Consider the following 16,369-nt stretch of genomic DNA (forward strand, 5'->3'; position numbering starts at 1 on the left):
GTAAAATAAAGTAAAAATAAAAGACACACACACACACACACACATACACACAAAAAAACACAATGAGGTACCATCTCACACCAGTCAGAATGGCTGTGATCCAGAAGTCTACAAGCAATAAATTCTGGAGAGGGTGTGGAAAAAAGGGAACCTTCTTACACTGTTGGTGGAAATGCAAACTAGTGCAGCCACTATGGAGAACAGTGTGGAGATTCCTTAAAAAACTGGAAATAGAACTGCCTTATGACCCAGCAATCCCACTGCTGGGCATACACACTGAGGAAACCAGAATTGAAAGAGACATGTGTACCCCAATGTTCATCACAGCACTGTTTATAATAGCCAGGACATGGAAGCAACCTAGATGTCCAGCAGCAGACGAATGGATAAGAAAGCTACACATATACACAATGGAGTATTACTTATCCATTAAAAGGAATACATTTGAATCAGTTCTAATGACGTGGATAAAACTGGAGCCGATTATACAGAGTGATGTAAGCCAGAAAGAAAAACACCAATACAGTATAGTAATGCATATATATGGAATTTAGAAAGATGGTAACGATAACCCTGTATGCAAGATAGCAAAAGAGACACAGATGTATAGAACAGTCTTTTGGACTCTGTGGGAGAGGGCGAGGGTGGGATGATTTGGGAGAATGGCGTTGAAACACGTATATTATCATATGTGAAACGAATCGCCAGTCCAAGTTCAATGCATGATACACGATACCTGGGGCTGGTGCACTGGGATGACCCAGAGGGATGGGATGGGGAGGGAGATGGGAGGGGGTTTCAGGATGGGGAACACGTGTACACCTGTGGTGGATTCATGTCAATGTATGGGAAAACAAATACAAATTGTGATTAGCCTCCAATTAAAATAAATACATTTATACTAAAAAAAAAATTACATAATACATAACCACACTTTGACCAATTAATCAACCTCATTTTACCCTACTTTTCAAAATGTACCATATCATCAGCAGCAAAATCTCTTTATTATCCTCCATCCCACGTATACCCTTTCATCGCAGGCTTTTAGACTTTCGATAATACTAACAGCACAATCTAACATGCTCCTTTACCCTCCTATCACTATGGCTATATTTATATAACTAATTCTTTCAATGAAAGGTGACAAATTGAAATACCTACTGCAAATTAGGCTGGGTGGCAACTAGGATGAATTGAAGAGCAGCTTATCCGTCTAAAGCAGGCAGCCACCAGTCAGAAGCAGCTTACACTGACAAATTGGAATTTGAGTCTACTTACTAGATCATCCAGTATTTCAAGAGAACCAAAAATGTCGTATTCTACCTTAAAGTTCCAATTTTTAGACACTCACAATTCATTCTAATTTTTGAAAATCACTATGTTAAGCAAATTATCAGCAGACTGCACATAGCTTACAAAGCTGAGCCCTATACCCCAGTCTCCAGCTACCACAGCTATTACTACTACCCACTCTTCTTTGACTCATACTGAGTTTTTTGGGATCATGAATAGTTGAGCATTTCAGTTCTCTAGTCAGTTTCTGACTCAAACTGTTAAGAAGTATAGTGTATGCCATTAATGTATCTTAAAAATTTCTTACTTTTGTCCCCTTCTTTACATTCTGATAACCATCACACTTCAGAGTCCCATAAAACTCTTCCTGGACTAAAATAAGTAGTGTTCCTGTTATGATAATCTGTCCTTCACAGAACTGCCCAAAGGCCTTTCTTACAACACAAATCCTATCTAGTCTACTTTTCAAAACAAGTAAGTTCAAATCCTTTGAATATACATTTAAACCCCTTACAATTGTAACCACCCTAAGTTTTATGTTGTACATTCCCTGCTGATATGCACACTATCCCCAAATACAAATTATGGTTTGTACTTTGGTATTTTGCCTGCTATTTTCTTTGAATTTAGAATATACTTCTTTACTACTTTCACTAGAATATTTCCCTCATCTTTTAAGTTTTAACCAAAGAGTCAGCTCTTTTATGAAATATTCCCTGTCTCCTCAAACGACAAAGGACTGCTCCTTGAAAAATTTTCTTCTTTTTATAACCCTAGTATGGTACACATTTTACTTGTAATATATAGTTATTTACTGAACTGACAGTCCTGCTTTTAAGAAACATGGACTGGGTTTCACTTCTTTTTTTTCTCTCAGAGTCACAGAACAAATACAGTCAAGAATGTAGCTACACACACATAGTGGAGTTTCACAGTTGCAGTAAATTCTTCTAAACAGAAACCTATTAATTGCAGCCCCAATTTAATTAGAACTATTTTGCCACAGTCTACTTATACCAGAAATAAATACAGAAAAAATCACCTAAAAGTATTTAATGAAAAAGGGGGGTAGCAATGTCTGGCATGATAGCAATATACACTCAGCTCAATCCTGAATATGTTTGTAGCTTAATGCCTGAGAAGAGTAATGAGTGGAAGCAGCAAAAAACCATTAACTATGAAATAAATATTCAATTATGTTCAAGTTACTTAATAGGAAAAAGCAATCTAGCCCATATCATTTTCCAAGTGTTTAGTGGATCAGATGAATTTTAATTGATCAAGTAGGGTATTAATGTTATAAACATTTCTATATAGCATGTTTCTCTTTACCTAAATTAAATTTTTTTAATGTTTTAATTGTACCAATATTTTTCATAATATTAAAAAAGATATAAACACAGGGTCCAATGCATTTAACGCTGGTTGACTTCAGAATTTATATGGAACCAGGATCCCAAGGGCAGAAAGATTCAGAGAAAATTAATATTTTAAAATATAAAACATGCTACGTAGCACTAATACTATATGCAGCTTTTAGTGTGGCATTATTCTGATTCTCACACGTAGAAATATCTGCAAACATTTTTTAATGTTTTATATTTCAACTAATTGTGAGATATTTTTATGACTTTGCTGCTACTGCTGCTAAGTCGCTTCAGTCATGTCCGACTCTATGCGACCCCATAGACGGCAGCCCACCAGGCTCCCCTGTCCCTAGGATTCTACAGGCAAGAACACTGGAGTGGGTTGCCATTTCCTTCTCCAATGCATGAAAGTGAAAAGTCAAAGTGAAGTCGCTCAGTTGTGTCTGACCCACAGCGACCCCATGGACTGCAGCCTACCAGGCTCCTCCGTCCATGGGATTTTCCAGGCAAGAGTACTGGAGTGGGGTGCCACTGCCTTCTCCATTTTATGACTTTAGAATTTATAAATTACCCACGACACTGAATCATTAATATTTCTCTCATTTCTCTTCCTATAAAAGCTAAAGAAATTAGACTGGCAACCATATTTATTTCATATTCACTCCCACAGATTAAAGAAAAATGCAGGAGAGACTTTGAAAAACTTAAAGTACTCAGACCACAGTATGTTAGACTTGATGATGAGCTAGAGCTCACAGTGTTTAAAGAGCACACTATGAACACGACAGTAATTCAACTGGTGAGGAAGATGAAAAAAAAGAACTGTAGGCAGTATGGTCACTTAGGAGCTTACCCTAGTAGAAGAAAAGAAAAGCACTATGATGAGTGAATTTATGAACAACTTACAGAAAAGAGAAATCAATATATAGCTGTAGAATTGAGATTTAGGAAACTTAGGTTGCATCAGTACTTTCTTCCAGCTTTACTGAGGTTTAATAGGTGTACAATTTGATATAAGTATACATTGTGAAATAAATACCACAAACAAGCTAATCAACATACCCACCACCTCAGAGTTACCATGCATCAGTATTTTGGTGTCCCCAAAGCAAGAGGAATAAAAGAACCTGCTTTAATTCAATAAATAAATATCTAGACCCCTAAACGAATTTTCAAAGGATTTTACCAAAAGTCCAAGATCAGTAACTTTATTACAGGCATAAAAGGGGATCTCCAGATGTCCCAAGTTGGTTAAAAAGATAATGAAATGTCTTCACAAATGTGCTGACAATAACAAATCCATTAAGGACATAATTGAAGAGGGAATATGTGCAAGAAAATAGAGGCCAGGGGAAGAAGACACAAATCAACTATTACAGGTAGTTTTTTGTTTTTAAATCTAGAAGCTTGAAAAGGAGTACTGTATTTGTTACTGTGACTCAAATAAAAACAATTGTTGCAATATTTTAGGGCAGAAAAATATTTTGCAATTAAGGGAACACACAAGGTATGCATATACTGTGTGTGTATGTAACAATTTTTATAGGTAGCTTGTGGAATTACTTAGACCATTATCACCCATTTACCAAGTAACTGATAAGCTGGGAACTCAAGCATCTTCTCCACCTTGATTAAACCTGGAAACCAAAGCCATCATGGGTTCAGAATTGATAAGTGCCACACCACCCAAACTGGACTCTACTCAAGATATGGAAAAACAGACTTCAAGATGCTGCAAAATGATAAATAAAGCAGCTGCAAGAAGCAGCAGAAAAAGATTCAAACCAAAAAAAAAAAAAAAAAAAGGTGCTGCAAAATAAAGGGGGCTACAGAAACTTATGGAGGAAAATAGAAATTTCTGCTGCTTAATGGGAAAAGAAATGGGAAACAAGAAGTGGTATCAAAATTTTGAAGTGGTCATGTATTCTGCAGAAAATGGCACTTTGGGTTCCTGATAAGGAAAAACAACTGAAAAGGAAAATTATCATTTAGCTTAAGTGTAACCTCTAAGACTAAGAAGCTAAATGCATTTAAGATATTGTCAACCAAATACATCCATATGGTGTGGGAAAATGGAATCTGAGTATGAAAAAAGAAGTTTGTTTTAAAGTCTGTTATTAAAGATCTCAGGAGTTACACTGTCCAGTACAGTAGTTACTAAATTGAAATTAAAAATAAAATAAATGAATTAACAATTAACTTCCTTAATCACACTGATCACATTTTAAGTCCTTAACAGCTACACATGGCTAGTGGCTGGCTGTCATATTGGACAGCACTGATTTTATAACATTTCCATCACTGCAGAAAGTGTTACTGGACAGAACTGATCTGGAGAAAGAAATTCTAGAAACCCTTTTGAACCAAAAAATTACGATTCCATTTCTGTGAAAGGACCAGCTTGAAAGCAAGCAAACAGCAACTTTTCATCATCACTCCAAATCCTTTTTGATAGTTTGACAGGAATTATTTTCAAACCACTGTAAAGTGAATTGCATTTTACATTTGAAAACAAGTCAGGTCAAAGTCATTTGGCTTACCTTTCCAGAAATTTTTGATTTATGGTCTACAAAAGAAAAAAAAATTACTACACTATCAACCAAAAATATACTAAGGCAGTCACAAAAGAAAATTTTAATTAGCATTGTTTTAAGAAGATATTAACTAAAAATATTAACCCCCAAAAGCATTAACTTTAGATATTAAATGTTTTAACTTTTACAGTGTGGTTCAAATAGTTCTATTTCATTTCTGTTCACTTTCCAAGGTAAAACTATAAACAGTTTAGAGAAAAAGAAAATAATCTGAATGAGAAGAATACCAAAGCATACTCTGAGTTTTAAAACTAATACTAAAAATGACTTTAAAACTATGGTCTTATTATAAATTGAATTTTCTCAAATAATACATTGTTTACATGCACAGAATGTAAATACATAAATTTCACCTAGATTACTCATTAGACAATAAGCATTTTGCTATATACAAATATAACAAAGAGATGTTACATATGAAATATACTGGAACATTAAATTATATGAATAAATACTGACAGTGGTAAGCAATGATGTGATCTGACTCTACTTGGCTAAAAATAAATTTGAGAAAGTTAGGGAAACCAGTTTTTTTCAAAGTATTATTTAAATATTTCACTACAAGCAAAAAACCTGTTACAAAATAATACATTTTATGTAGGAATCTAAAAGTTTATATTTTAGATTTCTAGTAACATAGCATACCATATGGAGACAATATAAGCTTGGTTTTTCCATTCAATAATTCCGTTTCAAGCTTTAAACCATCTCTGCAAAATAAAAGAAAGTTGTCTGTCATTTTTAAGAAATAGCAACATTTTAAATAGCCAGAAATGTTCATTTAAACCTTGAAAGTAAATTTGTTCTTTTGAATTAATACAGGAACCTTGTAATTATTAAACCATTAAAAAAAAAGTGTTCATTTTTTTTAAATTGAGGTATAGTTGAAATCATTCTTTTAATTTAAAACATTTTTCAATTCAAGATAAAATTTAAAACTACATAGAAAAAATTCTTGAAACTTTCCTACAAAGAATTTATCGTATTCAACCTGAAACTTCTTTTTGTTCAGTTCAGCTACTCAGTCATAAAGGAATAAATTAATCTGGTTATTCTAACATCATTTAATTCTTCTAACTCTAGACTGGAAAAAAAAATAATGCTGTTGGGAAATTCTTCACCTATGTTAAAGGAGCAAAACCTCTAGTTACTATTTATTAGTTTCATAATGATCTCATGACTAATACATTCTATGGCCTTAGTAGAGCAGTATTTGGAAGTGAACCTGTAAGAGTGCCACTAGGGTTATAAACTGCTTGAGCATGGAGTTTTATTTTGAATATTTCAACTAATACACATTCAGACTTAGTGGCACTTTTTAAAGTATCACAGTAATACACCTATATTTTCCCCTCTGTACTTTATCTGTGCCTGTCATATGCAAGAGGACAAAGTAACAGTAGTTACTGTCAACAAAAATTGCATGTTTGTTGAAGTCCTAATAAAAATTTCGCTAAAACCAAAAGCAGCAGTACACACAGTTATTATACTATTTTAGTAAGGTGAGGGGGGCAGGAGAGAGGAAGGGAAGAAGAAGGTCAGTAAGTATCAACAGGGACAAAAATGACGTCCACAGTGAAAAAAAAAAAAAATTAAACCCAGCAGACCAAAAAAAAGGGAATACGAAATTTGCTGTGATGCTAAAGGTGGGGGAAATCAAACGACCTCAACTTATGATTAAGAAAGAACACTGGAAAGAATGGGTTTTAAGGGTTTCCCGGTTGCACAGTTATAAACAGTTCATGTTTACACTGGTGAAATTTAAACAAAAGACTTTGAATGAAATTGTAAAGTCTCTTTATTCAGTACTATTGCATTGTAACGCCTTCAGGGGCTGTCTTATTTATTTGCTATCCCTAGATTCTATTTGCTAAATGAGGTGCATGTGTGTAAGTTCGGTGACTTTCATCTTCTTAAAATATCAAACTTCCCAATCATGAAAACCATGCAACGGTCCTTTTTATTTGGCTTCCCCGGTGGCTCAGACGATAAAGAAACTGCCTGCAATACTGGAGACCAGGGTTCAATCCCTGGGTCAGGAAAGCCCCCTGGAGAAGGGTATGGCAACCCACTCCAGGATTCTCGACTGGAGAATCCCATGACAGAGGAGCCTGGAAGGCTATAGTCCATGGGGTCGCCATGCAACGGTCCTTTTTATTACTCAACCACCGTCTCCTGAAGAAGGAAATGGCAACCCACTCCAGTATTCTTGCCTGGAGAATCTCATGGACAGAGGAACTAGGCAGGCTACAGTCCATGCAGTCACAAAGATTCGAACCCGACTGAGTGACTAAGAGCAACCACCACCATTATCTAATGAGGGCCTATAAGATGTCAAACACAAATGATCCCCTGCTCCTCGAGAAGCCTAGGCTCTTTGCACTGCAGGTGCTAAGCTTCTCTGGGCGCTCCAACATTGCAAAAAAAACCCCACGACAGGGACGCAAAGCACCAGAACCTGGGCCAGGATTTCTCCCCGGGAAGCTGCTAAGCTTTAACTCTCCACCTGCCCTCACCTTTTACCTCCTCTCACGCCTCTCCTCCTTCTCCCTCCTGAGATACAGGAGGAAGCGAAAAGGAGAGAAGGACAGTTCTCACGCGAGTTATTAATTTGAAAAGTAAAAGGCCGACCCAGCCCCTTGCCTCTCTCCACTTCAGAGAGCCGGCACTGCAGCTTGGGACGACACAGGACTGGAAGGTTGCTCGCGAAGGACTCCAAGGGCCAATTAAGCCTCGCCCTTCCATAGACTACCACCTTTCTCTCCCCAGCTTACCCCAAGTTCATGGCCTGACCTCCCGCGCTCTCCACAGGATGCTCAAGCCCCTTGTGTACGCCGGTTGCTGCCATCGCTCAACAAGCACTACACCGATTGGATACAGTGATGCCGGCGAGCTAGGAGAGCGGGCCAATCAGGATTGAGTATACTGGCGCCTGCGCTTGGGGGCGAGGCTACCCTTTCGCTCCGCTTGGGGTTTGTGGTCCTGGTTCTGGAATGGTGGGAGTTCTTAACTGGAAGTTGCAGCCCCTAGAGTTCACAGACTGAGCGACTTCACTTTCGCTTTTCACTTTCATGCATTGCAGAAGGAAATGGCAACCCGCTCCAGCATTCTCGCCTGGAGAATCCCATGGGGTCACACAGAGTCGGACAAGACTGAAGCGACGCAGCAGCAGCAGCAGAGTTCACAGCACTCAGAGAAGTGCGTCAGCTCAGGAGGAGGTGGCAAAAGTAGGGAGAAACAAAAAGCATTAACACTGTTTGGAAATTAACACTTGCTATATCGTACATTTGGGAGAGAGGCTTATTTTAGTGTAAAATAAGTTAGGGAGCGGGTACTGAATGGGGAAGATCCTCTGGAGAAGGAAATGGCAACCCACTCCAGTATTCTGGCCTGAGAAACCCCATGGACAAGGAGAGCGTGGTGGGCTACAGTCCATGGGGTCGCAAAAGAGTCAGACATGATTTAGCCACTAAACAACTGGAGAGAGACTCCTAGGGCAGATATATGATATATCTTATTTCTAGCTGTGGCCACGGCCTGAAGCCCAGTACACTATAGCACTTCTTAAACAGCAGCAACAACTGCAAGTGCTAAATAGTGCCATACCTGGATAAAGGCCTTTTGTGTCTTATTTAAGCTTTACCACTTTATCCCTGAAGCACGGAGAGGTCCAGGAACTCGCCTAAGGTCACTTATCAAGCATTGTAACCGGAGAGCCCTCTTTCCAGTCTAGTGTTACAGGAGTCTCCTCTTCATCCTTCAAATCTCAGTTTAAATGTCACTTCCTCCATGGAGCTGGAGGAATTCTCTAGTGGGTAAATTAGGAGCCCAGTCTCTGGACTCCCCAGTCCCTGCCCTTTGAATCAGGGTATGTTACACGCTTTACATCCTGTGTCAGGGAGAGCTTCCGAGGAGCACAGTTGGGTTTTGACTACTCTATACTCACAGCACTTAGAACTGAACAGTAGAGAAAGTAAATATTTAAGTAAATGAACAGCATAAACTTTTAATAGCAACAAAAACTTTATTAAATTTGGCAATGCTGTTTCATGATGAAGATGCCCCTAGACATAATGAAGTTACTAAAAGTTTATGAATTTTTCATCTATCTTTTCTTAAATGATTTTTACAAACATAGTTATAATAAATGTAGCACACTGAATTCTTATGGTACATTCATAAAACAGAAAGACATCCTGGAATATTCATTTATGTATTGGGTCTGTGGAAAATAACTTGGAAACATTTGATAATTTATTTGATTAAATGAACAGGTACCCATGTATATTTGATCCTCTGTTGTTTTTGTTTTAAGTAAAAGTCATCTGTGCATGGGGGGAAAAAAAGCTAAAAGGATTTAAACCAACATGTTAGCAGAAGTATTTCTGGGAGCTAACATAGTATGACTTCTAAAATTTTGTTTCTAATTTTCATTATTATGAAAATGTTTAAACAAAAACAAGAATAGTTCAATGAAGACCCTCTACCTAGATGTTACAGTTGTTAATATTTTGCTACATTTGCTTTTTCTCTCTGTGCATAGACAGACACACATACACCCACGTCCTTACCAGTTTATAGGTGCCTGCATGTACATACTCACCTTTTTTTGCATCACTATTTGCAAGTAACAGACATTAACACTTTGCCCATAAACATGAAAGCATGTATTACTAAGAATAAGATATAGCCACAGCACTATTATTACACCTAAGAAAATTATCAATTTTATGATAATATGGAATGTTCCAATTCCTAATTTTCCCCATTTGTCCTAGAAATATATTCTATATAGGTGAAGGGAATTAAGAAATAAAAACCTCTAGTTATAAAATAAATAAGTCACATGGCTATAATAAACAGCATAAAGAGTATGGTCAATAATATGGTAGTAACTTTTAATGGGAACAGATTGTTACTAGACTTACCACATTGATCATTTCATAATGTATGCAGATATATAAAATCACTATGTAGTACACTTGAAAGTTATAGAATATTATATAGCAACTATATCTCAATAAAAAGAGAACATTTTAAGATGTTATTATGTAGGGTTTCCCTGGTGGCTCTGTACTAAAGAATCCACCTGCTAATACAGGAGACACACGTTCAATCCGTGATCCAGGAAGATCCCACAAGATGTGCAGCACCTAAGCCCCACAAGCCAGAGCTACTGAAGCCAGTGAGCTCTCGAGTTTGTGCTCTGCAACATGAGAAGCCATAGCAATGAGAAGCCCGTGCACCCCTTGCACTTTAAATTGGTGCAAGATTATTTCAATCCCCAAGTGTATTGTGAGGCAGGAATGAAGGATCAGTTTCCCAGTGTAGCACCCTTTAACACTCCATCCTTCTTCATGGTCTGCCTGAGATCCACTCCTCCAGAAAGGAGAGTTTAAATACTTTGAACTGATTGTGTAAGGGTCTGTGAAGTTTGGAGGTACTATAAGTATACCTTTCATTTATATGCAATGGAGTTGCCTCAGGTATTACGACCTTGTGGGTGCAAACAGTGTCACCTTGGCAATAATCATGCTCCACACTGCACTGGTGGCATCTTGGCCAAGGCTGACTACTTCTGGATTTCACTACCAGTGCATTGGAGCCCTTGAGGTGTCCAAGCCCTTTGTTCTGTTTAGTGCACAGCATTGTTTTCCAGAGCTTTGGATCTAGGCTGCCTGGGGTCAGATCCCAGCTTTGTTGCATACTAGCTGTGTGATCAAAGGAAGTTATTAACCTGCTTATCTTTGAAACAATGAAGATGAATACTAGTATTCTACTTCACAGGGCTGTTGTAAGGGTTACATGAGTTTAAACACATGCATAAGTCCTCTTGGAGGAGGTCGCCATTAGCCCTACCATGGAGACATCAGACTCCGGGACTGGGCTGCCACAGGCCAAACTACAAACAGGGAGGGAGTGCCGCACTAACTATGAGCAGAAAATTGAATTAAAAGGTTTACTGAACATGGCCCATGCCTTGAGAACCTCATGAACAGTATGAAAAGGCAAAAAGTTATGACACTGAAAGATGAACCCTCCATGTCAGTAGGTGTCCCATATGCTATTGGAGAAGAATGGATAAATAGCTCCAGAAAGAATGAAAAGGATGAGACAAAGCAGAAACAACACTCAGTTGTGAATGTGTCTAGTGGTAAAAGTAAAGTTCAAGGCTGTAAAGAACAATATTGCACTGGAACCTGGAATGTTAGGTCCATGAATCAAGATAAATTGGATGTCAAACAGGAGATGACAAGAGTGAACGTGGATGTGTTTGCAATCAGTGAACTAAAATGGACCAGAATGGGCAAATTTAATTTAGATGACCATTTTATCTACTACTGTAAACAAGAATCCCTTAGATGAAAAGAAGTAAACCTCAAAGTAAACAAAAGAGTCCCAAATGCAGTCAGTCAGTTCAGTTACTCAGTCATGTCCGACTCTTTGCAATCCCATGAACTGCAGCACTCCAGGCCTCCCTGTCAATCACCAACACCTGGAGCTTGCTCAAACTCATGTCCATCGAGTTGGTGATACCATCAAACCATCTCATCCTCTGTTGTCCCCTTCTCCTCCTGTCTTCAATCTTTCCCAGCATCAGGATCTTTTTCACTGAGTTGGTTCTTCGAATCAGGTAGCCAAAGTATTGGAGCTTCAGCATCAGTCTTTACAATGAATATTCAGGACTGATTTCCATTAGGATTGACTGGTTTGATCTACTTGCAGTCCAAGGGACTCTCAAGAGTTTTCTCCAACACCACAGTTCCAAAGCATCTCTTCTTCAATGCTCAGCTTTATTTATGGTCCAATTCTCACATCCATACATGACTACTGGAAAAACCACAGCTTTGACTAGACAGGCTTTTGTCTGCAAAGCAATGTCTCTGCTTTTTAATATGCTCTCTAGGCTGGTTATAGTTTTTCTTCCAAGGAGCAAGCGTCCTTTCATTTCATGGCTGCAGTCACTATCTATGGTGATTTTGGAGCCCAAGAGAATAAAGTCTGTCACTGTTTCCATTTTACCCTATCTGTTTGCCATGAAGTGATGGGACCAGATGCCATAATCTTGGTTTTTGTAATGTTGATTTTAAGCCAGCTTTTTCACTCTCCTCTCATCAACAGGGTCTTCAGTTCCTCTTCACTTTCTGCCATAAGGGTGGTGTCATCTGCATATCTGAGGTTATTGATATTTCTTCTGGCAATCTTGATTCCAGCTGTGCTTCATCCAGCCCGGCATTTCACATAATGTACTCTGTATACCAGTTAAATAAGCAAGGTGACAATATACAGCCTTGACGGACTCCTCCATTTGGAACCAGTTCATTGTTCCATGTCTGGTTCTAACTGGTGCTTCTTGACCTGCATATAGGTTTCTCAGGAGGCAGGTCAGGTGGCCTGGTATTCCCATCTCTAGAAGAATTTTCCACAGTTTGTTGTGATCCACACAAAGGCTTTGGCATAGTCAATAAAGCAGAAATAGATGTTTTTCTGGAATTCTCTTGCCTTTTCCATGATCCAACGGATGCTGGCAATTTGATGTCTGGTTCCTCTGCCTTTTGTAAAACCAGCTTGAACATCTGGAAGTTCACGGTTCACGTATTGCTGAAGCCTGGCTTGGAGAATTTTGAGCATGTCTTTACTAGCATGTGAGATGAGTGCAATTGTGCGGTAGTTTGAGTATTCTTTGGCATTGCCTATCTTCGGGATTGGAATGAAAATGGACCTTTTCCAGTCCTGTGGCCACTGGAGTGTTCCAAATTTGCTAGCATATTGAGTTTAGCCATTTAACAGAATCACCTTTTAGGATTTAAATGGCTCAGCTGAAATTCCATCACTTCCACCAGTTTGTTTGTAGTGATGCTTCCTAAGGCCCACTTGATTTCGCACTCCAGGATGTCTGGCTCTAGGTGAGTGAGCATACTATCATGGTTATCTGCATCATTAAGATCTTTTCTGTACAGTTCCTCTGTGTATTCTTGCCACCTCTTTATATCTCCTGCTTCTGTTTAGTCCATACTATTTCTGTCCTTTATTGTGCTCACCTTTGCATGAAATGTTCCCTTGGTATCTCTAATATTCTTGAAGAGATCTCTAGTCTTTCCCATTCCACTGTTTTCCTCTATTTCTTTGCATTAATCACTTAGGAAGACCTTTTTTTTTCTTTTATCTCTCCTGGCTATTCTTTGGAACTCTGCATTCAAATGGGTATATCTCTCCTTTTCTCCTTTGCTTCTCTTCTTTTCTCAACTATTTGTAAGCCCTCCTCCAACAACCACTTTGTGTTTTTTGCATTTCTTTTTCTTGCAGATGGTCTTGATCACTGCTTCCTATACAATGTCATGAACCTCCGTCCATAGTTCTTCAGACATTCTAGCAAATCTAATCCTTTGAATCTATTTGTCACTTCCACTGTATAATTGTAAGAGATTTTATTTAGGTCCTACTTGAATGGTCTAGTTATTTTCCCTACTTTCTTCAATTTAAGTCTGAATTTAAATATAGTACTTGGGTGCGGTCTCAAGAAAATGGAATGATCTTGGTTCATTTCCAAGGCAAACCATATAATATCACACTAACCCAAGTCTATGCCCCAACCACTATTGCAAAATAAACTGAAATTGAATGGTTCTATGAAGACCCTCAAGACCTTCTAGAATTAACATTAAAAAAATAATACTGTCCTTTCATCATAGGGGACTGGAATGCAAAAGTAAGAAGTCAAGAGATACCTGGCAAGTTTGGCCTTGAAGTACAAAATGAAACAAGGGCAAAGGCTCACAGAGTTTTTCCAGAGAAAGCACTGGTCATAGCAAACAATCTCTTCCCACAGTACAAGAGATAACTCTACACATGGACATCCTCAGATGGTCAACACCAAAATCAGATTGATTATATTCTTTGTAGCTGAAAATGGAGAAGCTTTATACAGTCAGCAAGACCAAGACCAAGAGCTGACTCTGGCTCAGATCATGAGCTCTTTATTGCAAAATTTGGACTTAAATTGAAGAACGTAGGGCAAACCACTAGGCCATTCAGGTATGACCTAAATCATATCCCTTATGATGATACAATGGAACTGTCAAATAGATTTAAGGGATTAGATCTGATAGAGTACCTGAAGAACTATGGAGGGAGGTTCATAACACTGTATAGGAAGTGGTGATCAAAACCATCCCCAAGAAAAAGAAATGCAAAAGGCAAAGTGGTTGTCTGAGGAGGCCTTACAAATAGCTGAGAAAAGAAGAGAAGTGAAAGGCAAAGGAGAAAAGGAAATATATACCCATCTGAATGTAGAGTTCCAAAGAATAGCAAGGAGAGATAAGAAAGCATTACTAAATGAACAATCCATAGAAATAGAGGTAAACAGTAGAGTGGGAAAAAGTAGAGGTCTCTTCAAGAAAATTAGAGATTCCAAAGCAACATTTCATATAAACATGGGCACAATAAAGGACAGAAATGGTATGGACCTAATGGAAGCAGAAGAAATTAAGAACAAGTGGCAAGAATACACAGAAGAACTATACCAAAAACGGTCTTAATGACCTGGATAACCATGATGGTGTGATCACTCACCTAGAGCCAGACATCCTGGAGTGTGAAGTCAAGTGGGCCTTAAGAAGCAGCACTACGAACAAAGCTAGTGGAGCTGATGGAATTTCAGCTGAGCTATTGAAAATCCTAAAATGTGATGCTGTTAAAGTGCTCCATCCAATATGTCAGCAAATTTGGAAAACCAGCAAAGGCCACAGGACTGGAAAAGGTCCATTTTCATTCCAATCTCAAAGACAGGCCATGCCAAAGACTGTTCAAACTACCACACAATTGTACACATTTCACATGCTTGCAAAGTAGTGCTCGCTAGACTTCAACAGTACATGAACCAAGAACTTCCAGGTGTACAAGCTGGATTTATAAAAGATCGAGGAACCAGAGATCAAATTGCCAACATCCATTGTATCATAGAAAAAGCAAGAGAATTCCAGAAAAACACTTATTTCTGCTTCATGACTATATTAGAGCCTTTGACTGTGTGGATCACAACAAATTGTGGAAAATTCTTAAAAGAGATGGGAATACCAGACCACTTGACCTGCCTCTTGAGAAATCTGTATGCAGGTCAAGAAGCAACAATAGAACTGGACAATGAACATCTGACTAATTCCAGACTGTGAAAGGGGTATGTCAAGGCTGTACATTGTCAACCTACTTATTTACCTTCCTTGCAGAGCACATCATGCAAATTGTGGGGCTGGATGAATCACAAGCTGGAATCAAAATTGCCAGTAGATATATCAATAACCTCAGATATGCAGATTTAACCACCCTAATGGCAAAAAAAAAAGAGAAGAGGAACTAAAGAACCTCTTGATGAAAGTGAAAGAGGAGAGTGAAAAAAGTTGTCATAAAACTCAACACTCAAAAAACTAAGGTCATGGCATCTGGTCCCATCACTTCGTGGCAAATAGATGGTGCAAAAATCGAAACAGTGACAGACTTTATTTTCTTGGGCTTCAAAATCACTGCAGACAGTGACTGCAATCATGAAATTAAAAACAAGCTTGCTCCTTGGAAGAAAAGGTATGACAAACCTAGATAATGTAATAACAGCAGAGACATCACTTTGCTGAAAAAAGGCCTGTATGGTCACAGGCAGCCCACTCCAGTATTCTTGCCTGGAGAAACCCATGGACAGAGGAGCCTGGCAAGCTACAGTCCATGGGGTCACAAATGTCAGACCCAACTGTGAAACTAACACACACACACACATGGTTTTTCAAGGAGTCATGTATGGATGTCAGAGTTGACATAAAGAAGGCTGAGTGCTGAAGAATTGATGCTTTCCAACTGTCATGCTGGAGAAGACTCTTGAGAGTCCCTTGGAAAGCATGGAGATCAAACCAGTCAATACTAAAGGAAATCAACCCTGAATAGTCATTGGAAGGACTGATGCTGAAGCTGAAGCTCCAATAGTTTGGTCACCTGAGGTGAAGAGCCATCTTACTGGAAAAGAACCTGATACTGGGAAAGATTGAAGGCAGGGGAAGAAGGGGGAGACAGAGGATGAGATGGTTGGATGGCATCATTGACTCAATAGACATGAGTTTGAGCAAA

General features: G+C 38.5%; 1 protein-coding gene across 14 annotated transcripts in view; it reads right to left on the minus strand.

Moving 5' to 3' along the window:
- CCDC66 (coiled-coil domain containing 66) overlaps positions 1-8,129 on the minus strand; it is a 51,400-nt gene extending 43,271 nt beyond the window's left edge. For 7 of the 14 annotated variants that reach the window (XM_069560649.1, XM_069560653.1, XM_069560648.1 and 4 more), the window contains exons 1-3: positions 8,032-8,125; positions 5,903-5,967; positions 5,204-5,229 (exon numbers count right to left, since the gene is read on the minus strand). In XM_069560649.1, the coding sequence (XP_069416750.1) occupies positions 5,204-5,229; positions 5,903-5,967; positions 8,032-8,105 (165 nt within the window). In that variant the 5' untranslated portion in view covers positions 8,106-8,125. Of the gene's footprint in view, positions 1-5,203; positions 5,230-5,902; positions 5,968-8,031 lie in introns of all 14 variants that reach the window. The other 7 variants (XM_069560650.1, XM_069560652.1, XM_069560657.1 and 4 more) reach the window with 6 other exon arrangements.
- Positions 8,130-16,369: the final 8,240 nt, after the last annotated feature.

The sequence above is a fragment of the Ovis canadensis genome, chromosome 19 (assembly GCF_042477335.2).
Source record: "Ovis canadensis isolate MfBH-ARS-UI-01 breed Bighorn chromosome 19, ARS-UI_OviCan_v2, whole genome shotgun sequence".
Lineage (NCBI taxonomy): Eukaryota > Metazoa > Chordata > Mammalia > Artiodactyla > Bovidae > Ovis > Ovis canadensis.